The sequence below is a fragment of the Anser cygnoides genome, chromosome Z (assembly GCF_040182565.1).
Source record: "Anser cygnoides isolate HZ-2024a breed goose chromosome Z, Taihu_goose_T2T_genome, whole genome shotgun sequence".
NCBI classification, from domain to species: domain Eukaryota; kingdom Metazoa; phylum Chordata; class Aves; order Anseriformes; family Anatidae; genus Anser; species Anser cygnoides.
The window spans coordinates 22,916,273-22,938,870 of NC_089912.1; the positions used below are offsets into that span (position 1 = coordinate 22,916,273).

Below are 22,598 nucleotides of genomic sequence, written 5' to 3' on the forward strand. Positions count from 1 at the left end.
CTAAATAATTAAAACTGATACTCTTGTAGTGTTTGGTGTGCTTAGTGACATAGTCAAGTTGAAGGAATAGCCAGTGTCTCTTGGTTTGAAATAAATCTAATTACTGAAATTGAGCTAGTCTGAGCATCTCAGCCACTGTTTGGGCTTACTATCGTAAATATTTCTTCTTTGGTGTCAAAAAAAAAAAAAGCTCCATGTTGCCATAATATTGGCAGACACATGAACAATTAATAAAGGTGCTGTGTCCTTTGAGAACGGAATGAACAGAACTAAACACAAATCCAAATTTCATACTCAGTGTGAACAGCAAAGCAGCTAGTAGGACATGGGCATTCATTTGCATCAGGTGAAGACTGGAAGTGTCATAAACCAAAGATAGTATAGTCAGAGTTATCAGAAAAGCTTTCTTTATCAGCCTTTTTTGCAGAAAGCACCATTGATATGGGGAAGTTTAAAATATCTGAAAATGATGTTTTGCAGCTACTGGCTTTACATCTTTCTTTTAATTTCTTCCTAAGCATCCATCCAAAAGCATTAATTGAGTTTGGGGTGGCAATAGACATTTACATTTTTAAAAACTTTTATGAAAATCCAGTTGACTTTTAAAATACTCCTTTTTTTTTTTTTTCTAACTCACACATTTAACTTCCATGTCTTCCATTATCATGAAATGCTGGTGATACTGTTCACTTGGAAAACACAATTTTGTCTTTAAGATGTCTTATCCCTTTGCAAACCCTGAGGTACAGGTTGGGCTTTTCCACCTTTGAAGTGTTGGCACCTCTGCTTGGTGAGAGGAAGTTAAAGCGTAAGGCATATGTAAGGTTGCTCTCTGACTTGAGTCTTTACAGTCTATATTGTAGTATTTGTGGGTTTGGAGTCTAAGTCTGAGCACATGTTGTGCTTATTTTTTAGGTTGCTCATAGAGTTACTCATCGCAAGTGAAGTGGTTTGTTTACAAACCACGATGGGAGGTTTCTTGTGGTGATTCCTAATATTTGTACAAAATACATACTTGTTTGTTGGAAACCAGATTGGCAAAATGTAAAAGACAATATGGGATGGATCTGAGTTCCTCTGAGCCACACATCTGAGTACAAAACTCATGTTTTTTGCTGTGTGAAGTGCTTGCAGTTCAGTTTTAGCAGACTGAATGCAAGGCAGACAGGAAGGGTATGCTCCAAGTAATTTATCACTTCATCAGCGCTTTCTTTTTAAAATACAAGCATATAAACCTTGTATGCTTGAAGAAAGTGGGCTACTTCATGCTGCATGTTAGCATTAATGCTTGTTAGAGGCAAAAAAAAAAAAAAGGATGTTTCCCTGCTTTGAACTGCAGAAGTGGCAGGACACGCAGAGGAGCCGAGGAAACACGCTCTCAGCTTTTAGAGCAGGAAGCAACAAATGTGGCTCTCAGAAAGCTGTCAGTGAAAAGGGATGAGACATCTTAAGATGTGCGGGGCTTCCCTGTAAAGAAGAGTGTCACCAGTTGCTGCCGAGCATGGCTCGTGACGATGGTCCGGTTTTGTCCCACGACTGGCAGAATGAAAGGCCTCAATTGGACTGCAGCTGAGCTCACCTTTGCGTTAACAAACACCAGTCCCACGCGTGAGCCGCCTGGGCCAGACTTTCAAAGCATGCTCCTGGATAAGAATTTCAGATTGTATTTTTAAACTTGACCACTGCACCATGTTTTTTTTTTTTTCCCCTTGTTTTCTTGCTTTGTCATTGCTTGCTCTCTGTTGTAGTGAACTGCTTGTAGGCAGTCCCTGTACATACAACACTGTGCCATTATTTTCTTAGTTTTAGCAAATGTAAGTGCTCTGAATCCCTTTCTATAGCTATTGACTGCATGGCACTGCATGCAAAATCATCCTTTTGTTTAGGCCGTTGTACAAGTCTGTGTAGAAGGTCTCTCTCCGTTTCTGTGCACAGTGCTAGCTTGGAGCATACGTTTAAAGATGAAGTTTGTGTTTCACTGCTGTTCTGTGCATTGCATGTGTGTGTTGCTGTGTATGTCAAGTTACAGGTATTGCAGGACATGCAGTTTGGGTAATTAATTCACTGCAAGTAAGTACCAAAAAAAAAAATAATTAAAAAATCCACCAAACCTCTGCTTCCCTTAGCCAGAGAGTTGTGTATGGTGACTTCGGTCATGTGTATTGTGTCCTGTAGACGTGATCTGGTGGTTCTGCTCAGAACCTGCAGGAAGGCGTGGGACCAGCAGAAGTGTGAGACTGCCAGCTCGTGCACTCTTATTCATGCTTCTGGATGTGGTTTCTAAGCTGACGATCATACATAACTATCACAGGGCACATTTCAAAGGCGTTCAAAGGAACTAGTTCCTTGTGGGAGCATTGTTGGGTTTTGTGTGTGTTGGTTTTCTTTTTTCTTATTAGAGAAACTTGAAAGGGCACGCTAGGAAAGGGAGTTTTGAAGTGTTGGGTGAAGGGGCTGCAGAAGAGCAGTGCAAAGCAAGTGTCTTTTTGTCTGGTGTCAAAGGATGCTTCAAAAAGAAATGAGGCATCAACATTTCTGAAGGGAAGGTAATGACTAAATATAGATAAGAACAAATTTCCCTTTCTGAAGAAGAACCCATTTCAAGACTAAGAATTCAGGTTTGTCACCTCCATTCATGAACTTGTTAGTTACAGCAGCATGCAGTCCTCTCAAAGGGATTTAAAAACCATGCTCCAGCTGCAGAGGATAGGTTTTTGTTTCTTTGTAAGGGGAAGCAGAGAAGGTACACATTAGGCCTATATGCTGGCTTAGCCTGTTTCAGAAATCCTTAAGTGACTGCTTTTTGATCGTCGTTCCCCTTGGGTTCAGGAGCGAGACAGGGATGCGCTCCCTGTTTGGTAGCTTTAAGAACATTGTGCTTGTTGTAAATAGGTTTTGGGTCTGCGTGAGGCTCCAGAGGCTCTTCTCAGCTTGCAGCTTTACTCAAGCCTTCAGTCGCTTTATTTGAGAGAAGAGGAGAAAATTGTAGTTATTTGTCCGTAGCTATGGTTCCCTAATTCAGGGTGGAGGAAACTCTCAAACTCCATCATCTCAGTGTCTCCCTTGGTATTTGAGGCTTATTTAGCAGTCCTCCTTTATCAAAGCCTTTCAGCCAGGGAAGGGCTAGTCCCTGTGCTGTGTATAGCTAACATAGATGTTACTTAGGTTTGGGAAGGCACAGATTTATTGCTGTATAAAGCCTCTGGCTGGTCAAGGCCACAAGTTGATGCAGTCCCCTCCACCAAGGATGAGCTCTGAGCAGGAAAGGACCTGTTTTTACTCGTGTCTGGCAGTGCAGTGCTTGCTCTGAAGAAAAAGGTGGTGGCATTGTTCTAGTGTTGCAAGAAACAAAGCTGCAGGAAGCAGAAGGTAGAATTGGAACAGTTAAATTTAATCTTAACATAGAATTAAGTTTTAGAGTAGTTTGTAGTGTCCCCTGGACTCAAACATGACAGTACCTTCTCATGCCAAACTTACTCTCTTTGGCTTGGCAGAGTGTGTATGAATTAGTATTGATCGTACTGGTTTGGATGATGTGCTACAATAGTTTGGAATTGGTTCATAAATTCCCACGCTTCTACCTTTAAAACCTAAAACTCTTCTGTTTGTGCTCCTTCTAAATCAGGATTTGCTGTCTACACAGGCAGAAAACGCAATTCACTGACTCCTAGAACAACTATGTTTCCTTGTCCTGGCTGTCAGCATGACATTGATCTTGGAGAACGTGGCATCAATGGCTTGTTTCGCAATTTTACGTTGGAAACCATTGTGGAAAGACACAGGCAGGCAGCCAGGGCAGCCATAGCTATCATGTGTGACTTCTGCAAACCTCCACCTCAAGAATCCACGAAGAGCTGCATGGACTGCAGTGCAAGCTATTGCAACGAGTGTTTCAAAGTACACCACCCTTGGGGAACTGTGAAGGCCCAGCACGAGTATGTCGGACCAACCACCAATTTCAGACCCAAGGCGAGTACACTGTATCTGAGGAATTTGGATTGCTGTATTCAGATATAGCTTCAGATGTGTTTGTGCTGCTGCAGGGCCTTTTAAGGACCAGTGTTGCTTTATTGAGTCCTGCTGTCATTTCTGGAGTGAATCATAAACTTTTGTTGTTTTTTTAAATAGTTGCTGTTGAAACATACATTGAGAACACACTTCAAGGGGACCCTAAAAATAAGGATTTGGGATTTTATTTTTTTATTTTTTTATTTTTTTACCTTTTTACTTTGGGTAATTGATTGTGTTAATTGTCATTTGAGATGCTTTTTCTGTCTTCTGTTTTTTTTTTCTTTTTTTTTCTTTTAAGACTTACTCATGTTGAATATCTACAGTTGTACTAAGGGAGGTGACCAGAGGTGCCCCCTAGATCCGTTGCTGGTGAACAGAGAGGGTCTCATGGGTGAAGTGGTGATTGGTCACATCTTGGCCGCAGTCACTGTGAAGCAGCTGGGTTTCAAATATTTGGTGACAGGAGAAAAACAGCCACCAAAACTTCAGTCCTGGGTATGGGGAGAGCAGGCTTGCAACTGATCAGGGAACAAGTTGGTAAGGTCCCTTGGACCTTAACAGTGTCTGCTTTTGAAGACTTTGGGGTCCATCAGTGCTGGTCAGTTTTAAGTACCACCTCTTCAGAGTGCAGGAGCAGGAAATCGCAAGTGTCAAAAGTCAAGCAGCTGGGCAGAAGGCCAGCTTGGCTGAGCAGGGGTCTTATTCTAGAGTTTAAGTGGGAAAGGAAAGTGTATGGACACTGGAAGCAAAGTCAAGTGACGTGTGAGGGCTACAGAGATGCTGTTTGCCATTGCAGGGAGAAAACTGGTGCAGCCGAAGCTGAATTAGAGCTGGAGCTGGCCAGTACTGTGGGGGACAACAAAAAGTGGTTTTAAAAGCATGTTAACAGCAAAAGGAGGACCAGAGATGACATCAGTCCGTTACTTGATGAGGTTGGTCACCTCACAAATGGGGATGCCAGTAAAGCAGGGACATTTAATGCCTTCTTCCCATTGTTTTTAACACCGAAGATGGACCCCAGGAGCCTTAATTCAGAGGACTGTGACTGTGAGAATGACAAACTCCCAGCTGGCTCTGAACTTGTGTGGGATTTGGTGTATCAGGCACAGCACTGCTAGTTGGTTGAGGGAAGGGATAGTCCTGCTCTGCTCTGCACTGTTGCGGCCTCACCTCGTGTGCTGTTTTGGGCATCAAAATATAAGGATGTAAAACTATTAGAGAGTGTTCAAAGGAGAGCAGCAAAGATAGTGAAGGGGCTACAGGGCATATGAGGAGTGGCTGAAGTCCCTCTGGATGTTTTGAGCCTGAACTTGATCCAACACAAACATCTTTTTCTGACCTTCCTTCTTGCATCTAGCAGTGACTGAGGATGGAAGTTCAGGTCTCAGTTGAAATTACACCTAGCTATTCTCTAGCTGTAGCAAAACAGACCAACGTAATGGCAAAATTTCTACTTCACACAGTGCTGCTGCATTCAGACAAAATGGAGTGCCTGCAAATTGATGTGTTGTTTCTCCTGCAAAGTGTGATGCAGAGCAAGGCTGTGCCCTGTTGGATTTAAGTTGCACTATAAGAGGAATTGTCACGTCTGCCATCTCCCTAGCAAAAGACCACAGCAGACCTTAGTGTCCCTGTATTTGCTGCATACCTGTGGCTGGTGATGAGGCTGTGGTCTGATTTCCATGGATTTCCTAGTGACAGTGATGCTCGGGGCTAGCACTTGCTGGAGCAGACTAGCTGTGCTCACATGTTGCTGGGTCTTGGTCCCAAGCAAGTTGTGTCATGGTGTGTAGCTGGTGTGTGTCAAGCACCAAGCATGGTGTGTGTCATGTGTATGTTTTGGGGCAGGGCATGGGAGCAAGGTCAATTAAAAGTAGCCCCAGTAATGACCTAGTTTCTAGTGTATTGCTTCTGTCCCTGGTATAGAAGGGATGTAGCATAAGGAAAGGCTTTTAAGGTGAAGCTAACATTCCTTTACTCCAGGCGAACATTCCAGGTGTTCTCAGGGTCCATCCTGAGGGGGGGAAGGATTGCGTGGCCCCAGAGCAGGTTGACCGTGGTGATGAGGAGAGTACGGTCTGATGCACAGCGTGCACTGCTCCAGGTGCCCCTGTGTCCCTGATGGTCCCACCAGTGTCAGCAGTGCTCATGTTCAGGGAGTTCTGATTCAATTAAATTGGGTATTGTACATTGTGTAAGAAGCTCTTTACTGACGTTCTGTCTTCTGAGGCTGGAAGAATTTGCGACTCAAGAAGTAGTGAGCTTGGAGATGGTGAATATCTGGAATCGTGCAGTTGGTGCAGTTTTTTCTAACATACCCATTCCTCTTAAGAGCAAGTGTGTGCTTAAAATGCTTTGAAATGTGCTAGAACGTGGCTAATTTTGTGAAACGCCACTTTATCAGTTAAAAGTGAAACTTTGGAAGATAGCATACAAATTTTTAATTTCACCTGTTGATCTAAAATGATGTACCAAACATAAACTTCGCTTCTGTGGTATCTCAGCCTTCACTGAAGCAGTATTTCTAATTAAAAATGCCAAAACCATCTGATGATCTTTTTGTACTGTTGCAGGTACCACATGTTGGTCAACTACATGTAGATTAAAACTAGATTTAAAAATCAGTAGCTGAATTCTGAATTCTGTTGAAGGAGAGCAAAAGGGGGAGAAATAGTTCTGATATCCGTGACCTTGATAAATCACGTAAACGCTTGATGTAGCTCTTTAAAATTATAGGTGGAAACAGAAGTATTTTTTAAAAAATAAAATAAAATTGTAGATATAAAAGTACATGTATGTTGTTTAAAAATGAATGTCCTAGCAACAGCAAATTAAGTTTACGTTTTTTGAGGATTGTTTGATTTTAGTCTAAGGAAAGTGCATTTTTCATTACAGTCCATTGTTAAGACCAGAACTCAATATGTGGAGTATTTGTTAGTCTCCTAAGCAATGTTCCCAGTAATAACTTTAACTTAAAACTAGATCACAGAGCGAATTGTAGCACTGGGGGTGTGAGGGGAGCATCTACCTCGTCTACCTCTTACAGCTTGCAGGCTGTAAACTTGATTTACCCAAGAGGTGACTAAAAATATGTGGTTTCTATTAAGTGTGGCTAGACGCTGCTGTGGAAAAATGACTTCCATGGACTGAGAGATGACTGCAGTTCTTTGGAAATACCTGCTTACACAGTTATTTTCCCAAAAGTTTCCTTTTTTTTTAATTCACTAAACAATGATAATGAGATGCCTTATCGTGTGTGGGATGGCTTATTGTGTTCTGCTTAATGATTGTCTTATGAACCAAGGTGCTAGTGAGACTGGTGTCTCTGGCTTCTTCCCCATAGTCTAAGCTAACATTTGGGGTTTGAGAGTTGGTTTCACGGATGGTCGGCGATTTAGTTTAGTGTGTCCAGATTTGTGCCACTGGCAATTTTTTTCCCCTCCCTTGTTATTTTTTTTTTTTAAATGTTAAAATTAAGAGATGACATTTTTAATGGCTCAGCTGTTGGCAATGATGTCTTGTTCTTTCTGTTCCTTTGACCCAGATGTAGTCTTGCAGTGCTTTGGAATGAGGCGAAAGGATTTTCTTTATCTTTTCCCTCTTTTTAGGTGTGTGTATCTGTTGTTAGAGCTTGGAGTTGAGTTGCACTTCCCCCCCCCCCCGCCCCCCCCCCCCCCACTGAGTAGTTATTCCAACATATATGTTCAGTTTTTGAAAGATGATTTTGTGAGCACCAGATTTTTCAGGCTCCTGTCAAAGCTGATACTTGGATTAGAACTCGGCATGAACAACCTGTAATTGGAGTCAGAAAAAATAAATGAAACACTGGAGCCTTTTGTCTTTAAACAGACAGGGACTGGTGGCAGAGGTTGTATTTCACTTGTTGCTCCAAGACCAGTAGCCACATGGCTGAGCTGAGTCTAGTTTAGATGTAAATCATCATTGTCTTATGGCAACTCTTTGCTTTAAGAAAGAGATCACGTCAGTTTCAAGACAGAACTGAGATGCTGGCCTGGACACGGTTAAATTTGAGAGGGTGGGGTGTGTTGTATATTGCATTTATAGCCCTGAATATGAGTACAGGGAGCTTAAGGCATGCAAACCACTTTAGGGATTAGCAAGAAGGTTAATTGCAGTATGGAGGCTATGGGATGTGTACATGGTCATTGCTACATATTTACTTACTGTAGACCTCACTGAAACTGTGTTTTCATCTCCTGGATGAACAAATATAAAAAGACAGCAGGTAAAGTGAATAAAAAAAAAATCCGTTGTGGCAGTCAGATGCTGTAGGATTGCTGTTTGTTTTAATTGTTTGCTTTTGGAAATATACCTTAATTCTTTGCTTTCTTTTTTTCAGATTTTAATGTGCCCGGAACATGAAATGGAAAGAGTAAACATGTACTGTGAAATCTGCAGAAGGCCTGTCTGTCATCTTTGTAAACTGGGTGGATCTCATGCAAACCACAGGGTAACAACGATGAGCACTGCCTATAAAACACTGAAGGTAAAAGTAAATGTTGTTTGACCCAGCCTTAAGAATGGGAAGAGCACTGAGCTTCTGTTGTAAGGACAAACTGCCTCTGGCAGGAAGCCTGGACATGTGCTTGGAGGACACTGAGCTGAGTCATGAGGCATGCTGTTGTGCAACGTCTGTTAATGCACATATTAACATGACATGGCACATGCCTGAGAAAACAATTGTGTATTCTATGGTGGCTGAAGCATAACCACTTCAAAGGGCCTCCGCGTTAATTTAGCCATCTGTGCAGCAGAGATGACCCTTTCAGAGAGTTTAAGGTGTTAGTACTTTACAGTCTAGCTTATACCACTGAATGTTTTCAGGTTGGTTTCCTTATGTGTTGGGTGAGCTGACACATTAAAGGCACCCTGGAAACATATGAAACTGAAGTATCAGTTGGGACATCGTATGTTTCTGAAGCTGCATAGCTATTGATTCCCTAAGTGTAGTACAATAAGAAAGACTTGCAAGCAGTATTTTGTTATTAGAGAATGATCTCAGCTACCTTCTCTTCTTCCTTTTCTTTTTCCTCTTGCTCACATAAAAAGAGAAAATGGAAGAAACAAAAAAGAAAGTGGAAAAAAGGATGAGAGAGGACGGGGAAGAGGAGGAAGAGAGAGGATGGAGCTGGGGGGAGACCAAGTCTTCCTGCCTTGTGCTCTTTGGCCTCCTTGCCTGTTTGCAAGGCTGTTCCTGTACTGATTGGAACTCTTTCAAATAGGGAAGTGCATAAGATAGTGCTCCATACCTCTAATTTCTCTAGCAAATTTTATTAGAAATGAATTAATAACTAGCAAGGCTTTTTTGCAAGTTGTAGTAATGTCCATAACTTCAGGTTTCTCAGACTAAGAGAGCATGATTCCTCAGTTTGGGAAGGAATGAGTCAACTTAGGTTACTGTATCTTGCATGTGCTCCCTGTCTTGCTCAGAAAAGTCACCTGGTCTCCCTCCTTGCTCATCCTGGTTTATCTAGCAGTTCTCTGCAGTGTTGCCTTCTGTAACTGTTGGCAGGCAGTCAGCCCTGTAACAAGATAAACCGAACACTTGCAGGGTGACCACCTGTGCTGGTGGTCCGTTTGGGTGGGAAATGCTTTTTGTTCTGCCATTTTGCCATTTTATTTTGACAGGAAAAGCTTTCAAAAGATATAGAGTATCTCATCAGTAAGGAGAGCCAGGTAAAAGCTCACCTTTCACAGCTGGGTCTGCTGCTGAAAGAAACAGAGGTAAGAATGACTTGTTGGTTGGTAGGGGATGGTCCTTGAGGGGATGCAGCAGGGACTGGAGCTGTTCCTAGCACGGTTTTTTATTAGCTAACTGAAAATACAAACGGTCTCTGTACAGTTTGTGTTAGTCCTGAACTGCACTTTTTCTACAGTAAGAAATCTAGACAACGTACAGAGGGAAAGCAAGTTTTAGGTGCTAGTGTAAATCCAATTGAAATAAAGCTTATTTGATACCTTACCCAAGGAAAGCTGGGTTAAACTTAAAGGTCTGTGTATTAATGGCAGTGGACGATTCATGCTTTCTATTTCTCCTGAGGATGTTGCAGTAAAGTCAGCATTAAGGATAAAAACTTGCCATAGGAGAGTCAGAGCTGGGGACATTCTCTGCATGCAAGCTGTGAAAGTCTGTGACAGAAATTGCAGGAGGTCATGTCCCTGCCCATGTCTTAGTGCAGACCATATCTATGCTTTATAGTTCTTTTTTAGTAGTTGAGGTGGGCCTGCTGATGTGAGGGCATACGTGGGAAATGGGTCTAGGCTCCTGATGCAAGATGATAAGGGAAGATGGAAAAGCACCAGCCTCTTGGGCAAGAAGACTTCTGAGCCTGACCTGCTTTTACAGTGCTTTTCCATGAGCTGCTTAGGCACACGAATGTACTGCATAATTCAAGGCATAATCAGAGGAATATTTTTCTGCCCTTCGTTCTCTGTGTTAAGATGATAAACGCTTACTAGTTTGGGTGCACTGTTGCTTGCATTTTCAGTGCTTAACAAAGCTCATAAATCTTGTCACTCTAACAGGTAACTAGATTGCTGTGATAGCTTGAGAAAGCTTAGGTATGTTTCTATACAAAGCCACAGTCCTGTGGAATCAGTTTGAAATGTATTTTGTTCCCTCCTAGTGCAAGGGGGAAAGAGCTAAAGAAGAGGCATCTCAGAGTTTTGAGAAATTAATTCATGTTCTGGAGGAGAAGAAATCTGCAGCTCTTCGGGCAATTGATGCATCTAAGAATTTAAGACTGGACAAATTGAGAACCCAGGCAGAAGAATATCAAGGTCTCCTGGAAAATAATGGCCTTGTGGGATATGCTCAAGAAGTACTTAAAGAAACAGATCAGTCCTGTTTTGTTCAAACAGCAAAACAACTTCATGTCAGGTATCTCAATTACCTTCTGGTGTAGATAAACGTTCTGCTGTAGGATGTCTGGTCAAACATTCTCTTGACACCCGCTAGCAAAGTTCTGAGTGCAGTACCTTGTATTGCAGAGCCCCATGACCGGTCCAGGTACGGTTCAGAAGAAATTACTGCATTACAGTGTGCACTGAATGGGTTTTATCCTTCTACAGCATCCAGCCCTGTTTAGTAAAACTGCAATGGAAAGGTGGTCCGTTCGGCTCACTGACACATTCCTTTGTTCAGTGATTATATCAGTTATTTGCAAGTTAATCAAACAGGTCTCTTCTGGCTTTAAACTTTTGATCTTAGTAGTTGTTCTCCATTAGCACTTCACATCTACTTTGTTCTTTGAACATAATGCCCTAAACAGTCAAAAATACTCTGCCATCTGTTTGTTATCTTCACATGTGTATACAAAAGGCTTTTAAATTTTGAATTTAAATTCCTTCTAGTGAGACAAATTCCTGGGAGACTTCAGTAAGTACACGAAAACAGAACATTTTTTAAGCAAAACCTAGCATTTTTATTTTTAAAAATGCTCACAAATTCCCTTTTCTCTCTTCTTCTGTCCCTCTGCTCCTGTGCTTTCAGAATCCAAAAAGCTACTGAATCTCTGAAGAGCTTCAGACCAGCAGCTGAATCTTCTTTTGAAGACTTTGTGGTGGACACTGCTAAGCAAGAACAGATCCTTGGTGACTTGTCCTTCTATTCCAATGGTAAATTGTGAAAACATCAGGTCTTTCATGAGTTACAGCTTTAAGGGCTTCTCTAGAAAGAGCAAGGTTTATGCAGGGGTGAAGTTGCAGAACTCAGGCAGGTGCCCTGACTTGCATTGTTCCTTCTGCCTCCGTGATCCACATGGCATTACCTGTCAGCAGTGATAGTTTCAGCTTTGACAGGCAAACTAAGGTGCCATCAACTTCAGTACCAGCTTACATTGGCTTCCAAAAACTGTAGTTAAGTAAAACTTATGTTAGTAAGTCTTAGTAGAACCTTTCTGCATGGCAGAATAGTTGTGGGTTTTTTTTGCTGTTTTTTTAACTGCCAGCACAAGTAAAGGATACAAGTTTCAAATTTAAAGCAGAAAGTAAGGGATTTATTTGTGTGCAGGCACAGAGCCATCCTCACCTACAATTTTTACCTGTGTGTTCCAGATTATTTTTCTCTCCACTATGCTAAGCTGCTGAATAAAGGCTTGTGTGGAAATTCTAAAATAACGTATATCTAAGTATCTAAACTTAAAGAATTTTCTCCTTAATGTTTGGCATTCCAGGTCTGGAAATACCAGAAATCAATGAAGAGCAGAGCAGAATATACAACAAAGCTGTGATCAGTTGGGAATCCCCTGGGAAGACAGACTCAGCTGATATCTATGTTCTTGAGTATCGTAAGTTTAACAGAGAAGAGGAGAACGTGATGTGGCAGGAGATTGAAGTTTGCAGCAAGAGCAAAGTCATATCTGATCTTGATGACAACAGCAGCTATGCTTTTAGAGTTCGAGGATATAAAGGGTCCATCTGTAGCCCTTGGAGCAAAGAAGTTATTTTGCATACACCTCCCGCTCCAGGTATTGCGTTTTCTTATTTCCACAAGGTGCTGAATCTGTAGGTATTAAGAGCTGTTAGGAGATTTCCAGTAGCTCCCGGACTTCTGTTTCATTATTGGTTGCATACATGTGTATAAGCACTGTTAATGAACAGGTTAATTAACAAACTGAAACTATTTGCTTGCATGACATTCCTGGTAGCTTTTAGAGATGAGAATATCTAATGCTAATTTGTTAAAATGTAGTTTATAAGAGCAGAAGGCCAAAAATATTTAACTAACAAGAAATTCTTGGAATACTGTTTTTTCAGTTTTTAGCTTTCTTTTTGATGACAAGTGTGGGTACAACAGTGAACGTCTACTGCTCAACCCAAGAAGAACTGCTGTGGAAAGTAGAGCTGGATTTCCTCTACTGCTAGGAGCTGAACGCATACAGGTTGGATGCTACACAACTCTGGATTACATCATTGGTGACACTGGGATTGCCAAAGGGAAGCACTTCTGGGCCTTTCGTGTGGAAGCATATTCCTACCTGGTGAAAGTGGGAGTTGTTTCTAGCGCCAAAGTACAGAAATTGTTCCATAATACCCATGATGTGACCAGCCCGAGGTAAATTGCAGGCTTGTGCATAATATGTTTTATATAAGGATAGGACTTTTTAAAAAATTATTTTAAGAGCAAATCTAGTCTCAGTTAATAAACAACATGAACCAAAACAGTGGAAAATAGCTTGAAGCAATATGGTGTGTGCTGGTTATCCTGTTCCTCTCCCTGCTCTCTGCCATTAGTAGAAAAGTGTTCTAGTTACCCACGTTTCTTTTGCCTTTCTTTTTTGGAAAGAAGTCAGGTTTGAACAGATGTCAAGATGTGTTAGTTAAAGCAAGAGGGGGGAAAAATCTGTCAGTTGCAAGGCTGAAGCAATTGTCACTAGGCTTAATGCCCTCAGCATGCTGGATTTTGGCAGCCATTCAGAGGTGCAACGTTCACTGTACGTGTCTGTGTATCTTTGCTGTAGCTTGCGTCACAATGCATTCCAAGTCACTGGTTTCTCCCAGGCTATACACTTACATATAGTACTGGGAGTGCTACTGAGCACAAGCCAAAGTACAGAGGACAAACGAACACAAAGGTTTCCAGGTCTCAGTTACATCTGTAGTAAGCTTGGATGTACCTATGAACTGGAGGCTGGGAGGGTATCACATGGGGACTCTTAACTTTGAATCTAAGAGTTGTATTTGCTTTCTGCTATACAACATACTGAAACTGAAAAAATGCCAGTGTCTCGAGTTGCTTAGTCAGATGGAGCCTTTTTGCAAAGTGAGAAATTAGGTCCTGATTTCCAGATTCCTTTTTTACTTAATCACAAGAATATCTGGAAACCTTCAGCTATTGCTCATCCGTAAAAATAAATAAATCACCACCAAAAATGCAAATCTACATAGGACTTGCCTGCATAGAAGAATATTGACTCTTGTGCTTCTCTGGTCTATCTTTATCTGGTGACAGAGGCTGGAGGAAAACGTGTAAACTGAGCAGATCTGGCTACAAATTTCCCCCAGCTACCTGCTGGGACACAGGTATTCAGGGAAGCCTCCAGGCAGAGCGTGATTTTCTTTAAAACTTAACACATTAATTGTTGTCTTGTGAAGGCAATGCAGTACAGTAGCAACATGAAAAACTCACTGGACAACAGTAATGTTAAATGTATTTATTGATGTTGTTTAACATTGCGTAAAATAAGGTTAAACCTATCCTGCCTGTAGTAGTGAGTCATATTTGCTATATTACTTGCCAAGTTAACTAATTTGCTATACCTATAGGCTCTTTAATGATTACCTAGCATAGAGACATTCAGATAAATCTGCAGCTTAATAGTTCCTAGGTAAAGCCTTCTGTGGTCTCATTCTCATTAGCGTTCAACTCTTACCAGGTGTTTCAAGTGGCCCAAGTGAGTTCTCAGCTATGAAATGCATCTTCCCTTCCAGCATAGGTGTATTTTTACCCCGCAAGGTTTTGTTAGTGATCATGTGCTGTTGTTACCTGTATAACAGAAATGTTTTCTCTAGTTCACAGTGCTGCCAATGTGAACAAGTGCTGCCCAAATGTGACAAGCAAATGGTTGTTTTTCCGTTCTAGGTACGAACAAGACAGCGGCCATGACAGTGGGAGTGAGGATGCCTGCTTTGACTCATCACAGCCTTTCACGCTGGTCGCTTTGGGCATGAAGAAGTTCTTCATCCCCAAGGCCGCTGCTGACCCCAAGGATGCAGCGAGCAGAGTCCTCCCCCTGCCCTCTTGCCTGGGGATCTGCCTTGACTGTGACAACGGCAAGGTGGGTTTCTACGACGCTGGCCGCATGAAATGCCTTTACGAGTGCGAGGTGGACTGCTCGGGTATAATGTACCCAGCATTTGCCTTGATGGGCAGCGCAGCAATTCATCTTGAGGAAGCCATCGCAACAAAGTACCTGGAGTACCAAGATGACCTATAGGGTGGTGATCTCCTCCTGTTGCTGTTTTGAGATGGAAGATGAGAGCAGAGGTGTCCTACCCTAGTTTTCAGTCCTGATTAATTACATTATACCTAAGTGCTGCACACAAGCCTTTGGGTCATGTTTTTGTGTTTGTTTTTTTGTGCCTTTTTTTTTTTTTTTTTTCAAACAAATGATCCAGACACTTCCACCAGTAGGAGATGTTCTTCCAGGAGCACTCCTGCCTTCCTTGTGACCTGTGCAATGCTGATCTCCACAGACTTTCCTCCCAGGGGGAGGTGAGGAGGAAGCTCAGCTAGCAACCAAAATCACTTGTCAGGGTGGAAATCTGCCTTTTATGTAACTTAAGTCCTTACACAGTCAGCTTTGCATTTGACGAAGTCAAAGCTGACAATGTGTGATTGCCATTATTCTTCTAAGAAATCTGCCTGAGTGCATCTGAGGGGTGAAATGGTTTCTTACTAACCAATGAGCACCCTGGAGGTGGTTCTTTGAGCACTCTATAACTCTTGCACAAATACAATAGAAAGCAGTGAGAAATGAGAATTGCAGTTGAACATTTAGGCTGTATTTGGAAGGAGGAGATTAAACTAGAAACTGTATTTCGTATATGTTTAATGTGACTGTAAGCTGAAACTCTAGTTCTGACACCTGTTGTATAGTTGGTGGTATAATGGTAAGTTTCTGTACTCTTCCAGGTTTTTAGTGTAGGCTACATAAAATATATAAAGTGCAATTTGACCTTAAACAGACTTTAGAGTCCAAAATCAGAAGTATTTGCATGTGTGAGTAATAGTAACCTGGTATTTAGGGCAAAAGCAAACGACTTATTGACATGACTAATAACATGCAAACTTTTAAAAATTCAGGTACTTCTGTTAATGTGTTTCTAAGTTAAATTTTTAATCTAGGAATGGCTTGTTTTTAGTAATAATGATAAAAATGCACTGATTAAGTTTTGAGACTCAATTTCTGCCTTAAAGGATGTTTCTGTTCAAATTTCTGTTCTTGTGTTTAAAAACTGTATCATGAAGTAGTGCTTGCACCTGTTTGGAAGTAATCTATGTAAACAAAAACCAAACAGTTGAGTACTTGCACTGCTAATTTGCATTGTGGAAAAATAACATCTAAAGTGAAGGATGTTTCTAATACACACTTGGTGCTTTCTGAATTGGGGATATAATGTCGCATCTTGATGAATGTGTGTGAAGTATGCTTACTAAGTACCTGTATATAGCTGTAGAGCAATGAACTGGGACCTGAAAATCACAGTACACTTAAATGAATGTAAGTCGTAGTGCAAAACCTTAGCTGTGCTTTGCTGTCTGAACTGCTGTGCTGACGAGTCTGCCCTGCTCAGTGTCCTCTCTCCTAAGGCTCCATCCAGTGACCACTGTCAGAAAAAAATGGCAGAAAGGAAAACTGGTGGAAGGTGAGCACGACAGCTCTTTGGGGGCTGGAAAGGCTCAGCAAGGGCAACCTCTTGTGTGTGTCTCACCACAAACATTTTCTGCCTTATTAACGCCGTGTAGAAGTAAATTCTAGAGCTTTTTGCCTGCTGATGTGAGAAACACTTTGATACCTCAGGCAGCAGTGCTGAAGCAGTGCGTGTCTTGTGGAACTTTCTCCTGAAGGAGAAATGGCAAATTGTCCCTCAGTCGTTATTGTCATAGCCTGCCTTTCCTGTTGTACCCACCCCTTCATGTTTGGTAGTCCGTGTAGTTTCTCACTAAATAGAAGCAGTTCTGTCCATGTGAGCATCCTGCTCCCCTCTCCTTCTCTTGCCTTCTGAGACTGACTCTGTACAGACACTTCCTTCTGTGAAGAATGACAGAAGTCATGGGATTTGCTTCTTTCTGTGGTCTTAAAACTGTATTTGCCTTTTTTTGGCCAATATTAATATTTGGCCAAGTATTAAGCTGATGTGCATGGATTTACTTCTGCAGTGTTTTCCACATGATCCTTATGGTTAGCTCTGAACAAGATGTGCACATGAAGGGTTTCTCCACCTGGTGCACTAGCTTGCATTTAAGGTTGAGTTTCATCTGCCAACTTACCTAGTCACTTGGTACTGCAGGCCTGCTGCAGTTCTCCAGTCACTTCTAGTCTTGATTGTTTGGAGAAATTTTATAGGGCACACAATTGCAGTCCATTTTGTTTGCTTCCTTTTCCAGATCTTGCAACAATTTACGTTGTAATGAGACATCAGTTCTCTTCCCCTCTGTTGAACATGTGCTGTTCCTTCCATTTATTAAACCGTAGTTAATTATAGAATATCACGAGTTGGAAGGGACCCATAAGGATCATAGAGTCCAACTCCTGGCACCGCACAGGTCTACCCAAAAGTTTAGACCGTGTGACTAAGTGCACAGTCCAGTCGCTTCTTAAATTCAGACAGGCTTGGTGCAGTAACTACTTCACTGGGGAGCCTGTTCCAGTGTGCGACCACCCTTTCGGTGAAGAACCTCTTCCTGATGTCCACCCTAAACTTCCCCTGCCTCAGCTTAACACTGTTCCCACGGGTCCTATCACTGGTGATAACAGAGAATAGGTCACCTGCCTCTCCACTCCCCTTCACAAGGAAGTTGTAGACTGCGATGAGGTCCCCCCTCAGCCTCCTCTTCTCCAGGCTAAACAGGCCAAGTGACCTCAGCTGCTCCTCATACGTCTTCCCCTCTAGGCCCTTCACCATCTTCATCGCCCTCCTCTGGGCACTCGCCAACAGTTTAATGTCCTTTTTGTACTGTGATACGCAGAACTGCACACAGTACTCGAGGTGAGGCCGCACCAGCGCAGAGTAGAGCGGGACAATCACCTCCCTTGACCAACTAGCAATGCCATGCTTGATGCATCCCAGGATACAGTTGGCCCATAATTATTCAGCTACTGAAAACCCTTACATTTTAGTATGTTTTGACTAGATAATTCATGTTCTTGTGAGCTCAATAAGTCAAACAGACTCAGGAGACAAGATTCTTTTCAGTAGCTGTGACTTGTCCCAGTGCATAATTGTCATTTTTCCATTTATCTGCCGAATCTAGTATCAGCTTAAGGCTACAGATTATAGGATTGGATATCCCAGTCTGTTGTCCCCAGATCAAATCTCTTTCTACAGGCAAATATGTCATTATTTTTGATTATTCTGTTTCATAAATTGGTCTAAGTTACAGGTTTTGTGTTCGTTAGCTCTCCACAGTTTCACATTTGGATTCTTTGGAAGCATCCGGACCAATATCACCAGGCTTTAGCATTTCATTACGTCGTGAAAATATTCATAAACTATGCACATCATCTTAGATACATGAAGACAGTCCCTCAGGCTCACTTATTTAAAAAAAAAAAAAAAAGTACTGGTTTGAGAATACAGAAGTAAGGGAAGAAGAATTCAGGGTTGTTTTCTGCTGTAGCTTTACCTTACATTCATTTAAGGTGTGCCCTGCTATGCAATTACTTATTTTACTGGACACAGACTGATGCTACTTCAAACATTTATCTGCCTTTTGATATGTCTGTTTGTATTTATCTCATTCTGAGTTTAAAAATTGGTAACGCTTTTGGTGTTGAATCCTTTGGATGTGTTCATTGCAGTACTACACGGTGCTTGCTCCAGCTTATTAAATAGAAACGTAATGTCAGAGGCAAGTGATGTTTTTCCTCTCCAGTGGGAGTGTCACCTTTCAGAAATACAATTCAGCGGTACTTGCCTATACAGATACTTATTTTTCCAAAACAAGTTTCTTCATACAAAACAGCACTTTACGATGTAGACTAAGCTAAGAATGGTGTGATATTGTGTGGATCTTTGTGCAATATAGATGTTGGTGACTACTGTGTGATTTGCAAAGCTCCATGCAGGTGTGAATAATGTAGACTCTTTTTAAATATCTAAAGCTTTAACAAAAAGGCCTTATTTAAAAATATTCTGAAATGTAAATGTGATGTCTTTTTCCTTTTTTTTAAAAATAAAAGTTGAAAATACAGTAGCTTGACTGTTCATATTATTATGTCCCATCTCTGAAGTATCTCAGCTGAAGTAATGTTTTTGGGAGTAGATGAAAACAAGTGACTTAGGGGGAGAAAGCAGTGCTTGTGGTTTTCAAGTCTGCACCTATACCTACCCGGTATGTCTGTTCTTCAGCTGCTGAAGGAAGGAGTCTAGTTAGGACCGCTGCCACATCTGGTTCTTGAGATGTCAGGAATGTAGGTGCCCAAGACTCCCTCTTCAGTTAGCAGAGGGGAAAGCATATCAAAAGAAACTGTCTCAGGCATTTTCAAAATACACTTGCCCGTCCTTACAGTGGAGGCATGTGGTACTTAGCTGTCCAGGCTGAGCAGCCCAGCCACACAATTTCAGTGAGATCGGGTGGATCCAGCACCATGCTTGATTTGGTCTGCAATTCTGAAAACTGGTACCAGTGCTCAAACCTGGATCTCTGAACATTCAACGTTTGCATTTTGAGATGTTACTCATTTCAGGGTGTTTAAGTTACAGCTTCTGTTGGTTCCTGCCTTTGGAAGTGTTGTGTGTGCAGCTGTGAGCGCTGGAGGCTGTTTGCAGTGAACGTCTTGTGAGCAATGTTGATGCAGTTAAAACAGCTACACAGCTACAGTGTGCATGTCCACGCTTTTTTATGAGAAAAGGGCTCACACTGCTGGGAAGGCAGGAGCATTGAAAAAGAAACAGTATTCTGCTGAAAATTCCCAACTTTCTGATACGACAGCCAATCTCAAGTATGTTGTTCAAAGGTGTAAATGACAGGTTTGCTTATTGCTTTGAGTAAAACTGACACTATAAAGACAAGAAGGGTGGCTGAGGAAGCTTGAAAAAAGACTCAGGCTGAAGAATATTCTTGGGGGCACATCAGCACATGAATAAAGAGTTTACTGACACTTCCTGAAATGCTTGCCCTGAGGGGCAGGCTAAGATGTTGAGTGAGTGGTCTTTGGGTCAGCTCTTGCTCAGCGACAGTTTTCTGAAAGCTTATTTTAAGGTGCAGAGAAACAAACTGGACAACGGCATGAGAGAGAGCTTCAGTTTACACAGGAGTCTCAAATTAGAAAGAAATGGCTTTGACTTGGCCTGAAGGATATTTCTAGCTCCTTGCCAAAATAATAAGGCTTTTTGTGTATTTATTGCCCAACTATAAACATTGCACTGGGAAACCCAACTTGGCATGAAAGGATCTGTTTGTTTTAGCTAGCCTGCCTGGTTTGACAGGCTTAGTCCTTGTTCTTAACCCTTACATTTCTCCTGCCTCCTATTTCCCATAAGACGTTGGTAAAGAAGAAATGGGAGGCTGGTACAGTTGAAAATAACGTTTTTCTCTAAATCAGTTCTTTCCTGCCTGTTAATTAAGTTCTGCCCCTCTCTTTCTCCTGCTCCATTACAACCACATCAGCTTGGCTGTGATGCAGTTACTGGATTTTCTACTCTTTGCTCTCAGACCTGCAGACAACTGCAGCAGCCATATCTTCTGCTCCTCCATGCAACATAACTAACATGGGTAGGAGGGAAAATATGGTTGTCCTTAAACCTTGCTGAGGGAAATGGAGAGAAAGTGCAGGTAGACAGAAAACTTTCATCCAATAAAAGGTTTCAGAGGAGACAAAAATTGACTATTTTCTTCCCCAGGGCTTCTGACTGACCATTTTATGTGGGTGGTTGAACAAGGCAGGCAGTTGAGGTTCCCACTTAGTGCTGCTGAAAACATACAACCCACAGGCACATTGTTTAGAAATCGTTATTTCTGGGGTTGGGAACCCACTGTGACCTGGTAGGCTAAAACACGGGGAGGTTCAGTGCATTCCTCACAGTTTCTTCATAAATGTCATAATGTAAAAAGATTGTGTTTGGCCAGCTGATATAGAAGATCATAGAATCATAGCATGGTATGTGTTGGAAGGGACCTTCAGGACCATCAAGATCCAACCCCCAGTTAGACCAGGTTGCTCAAAGCCCCATCCAACCTGGCCTTGAACATTACCAAGGGTGGGGTATCCACAGCTTCTTCGAGCAACCTACAGCTCTGGGCAACCCACAATGCCCATCTCCAATGAAAAACTGTTGTCTGAATCATTGTACAGATATCTCTCTATCCTCTATTAAAAAAGAACTGCAGTATAAACTTAATCATTTATATTAATGCAATATAAATGGGTCATCATCCTTGTTCTTAGTTATATTATGCCACAACACATCATAACTAAACCAGCTAAATAATAAAAAAAAAAAGTTCCTTTAAGAGGTAGGCTCATAAATACTCCTTCAAAATCAAGTTAAGTGATAAATTAAGATGAAGAATTCTTTTGGGAAGTCATTTCATGAGAAAATTGCAAGGCTCTGAGCCAGCCACTTGGCTAAGGAAAACTGGGAGCACTTCATTTCATTTATCACCGAACCTGCCTATACGTAACCATATGGATATATGCATTGACATGTTTGCACGTCTCTTTTTTTTTCTGGAATGTTACTAAGCTACTCATTGATAAATTGTTAGGAAATGCTGACATTCAAGTAATACTGGCAGCTCTGAGAGCCCTCTTGTTTGTAATCTCGCACACTGTTGGCCAAACGCATGCCCTGCACCCGGTTATTTGGAATATGCAAGGTGTCAGAGGAACATCCTTTTCGGGTGCTCCTGGGGGTGCGTTTGGTGAGGGGGATGTTTGACCTAGAGGCACAAGGACCTCAGGCAGTGCCGGTGGTGCAACTCCTCCGGTACCCGCGAGCTCTAAGCCAGAGGAGGATGTGGAGGTGTGACAGTACACCTTGGCAGAGCCAACAGGATGGTTTTCTTCAGGATTTCCCCACCTGTCAGGCACCCACACTGTCAGGTACCCTCTGAATTTGCAGGGTATTCATGCAGGTGTGAATTCAGTCTTGCTCCAGGTGTTATGAAAACTTTTTCTTGCCTGACAGGGGAACAAGCAAATCATTACACAAAGCAAATCCAGCTAAAAATTTTAATTGTTGCTTTTTCTTTTCAATGACAATAGAGTCCATTTCAGAGTGCTAATAGGACATAAAAACAGGGATGAAGAGGGACTTGCTATGTAAAAAAATAAGTTATAACACCACATTGGTACCATTTTAATTTCATTCCAGAGCACTGTTTCTTCTAGACACAAAAACTTACAATAAGAGCATTTTCAAATGAGGAAAGGATGTACTGGTTAGACTTCTCTCTGCAGATCCTATTTCTCCTTTAAATATCCCAATTCTTCTGCCAGTTCAGAGATGTTCCTAGCATCATGCAGCCTACATTTGCCCCCTCCAGCTCCCGGTGCGCAGCCAGCGCCTGGCAGTGCCGTGCTCAGCCTAGCTTGCTGCTGCTCAATCAAAGGGCAGTAGCACACGGCATGCAGATTTGTGGTGTAAATACATCAAATGGTATATAAACATGAGTTTATCTTCCTGCACCCCTCTTTTAAGTTGTCATGCGAGCAGCCAGTATGCCAGGATGCGTGGGCCCAGGGGGCTCTTCCTCGGGGCTGTCCTGTCATTTGTTTTGGGTCCATGCCAGTGGTTTTGGCACTGATAGGGCACACCCTGACCATGCAGGCAGGCTATGCGTTCACTGACTTCCAAGCATCTCCCCCTTCATTTAGTTTTTCCTTCTCCTCCGGTTT

At 42.0% G+C, this 22,598-nt stretch overlaps 1 protein-coding gene across 4 annotated transcripts in view; it reads left to right on the forward strand.

The window, feature by feature from the left end:
- The window catches only part of TRIM36 (tripartite motif containing 36), a 31,705-nt gene extending 12,750 nt beyond the window's left edge, over nucleotides 1-18,955 (forward strand). For 2 of the 4 annotated variants that reach the window (XM_048049919.2, XM_066987711.1), the window contains exons 3-10: nucleotides 3,626-3,969; nucleotides 8,372-8,518; nucleotides 9,661-9,756; nucleotides 10,659-10,912; nucleotides 11,525-11,649; nucleotides 12,207-12,500; nucleotides 12,790-13,087; nucleotides 14,615-18,954. In XM_048049919.2, the coding sequence (XP_047905876.1) occupies nucleotides 3,626-3,969; nucleotides 8,372-8,518; nucleotides 9,661-9,756; nucleotides 10,659-10,912; nucleotides 11,525-11,649; nucleotides 12,207-12,500; nucleotides 12,790-13,087; nucleotides 14,615-14,969 (1,913 nt within the window). In that variant the 3' untranslated portion in view covers nucleotides 14,970-18,954. Of the gene's footprint in view, nucleotides 1-3,625; nucleotides 3,970-8,371; nucleotides 8,519-9,660; nucleotides 9,757-10,658; nucleotides 10,913-11,524; nucleotides 11,650-12,206; nucleotides 12,501-12,789; nucleotides 13,088-14,614 lie in introns of all 4 variants that reach the window. The other 2 variants (XM_066987709.1, XM_066987710.1) reach the window with 2 other exon arrangements.
- The last annotated feature ends 3,643 nt before the right edge of the window (nucleotides 18,956-22,598 follow it).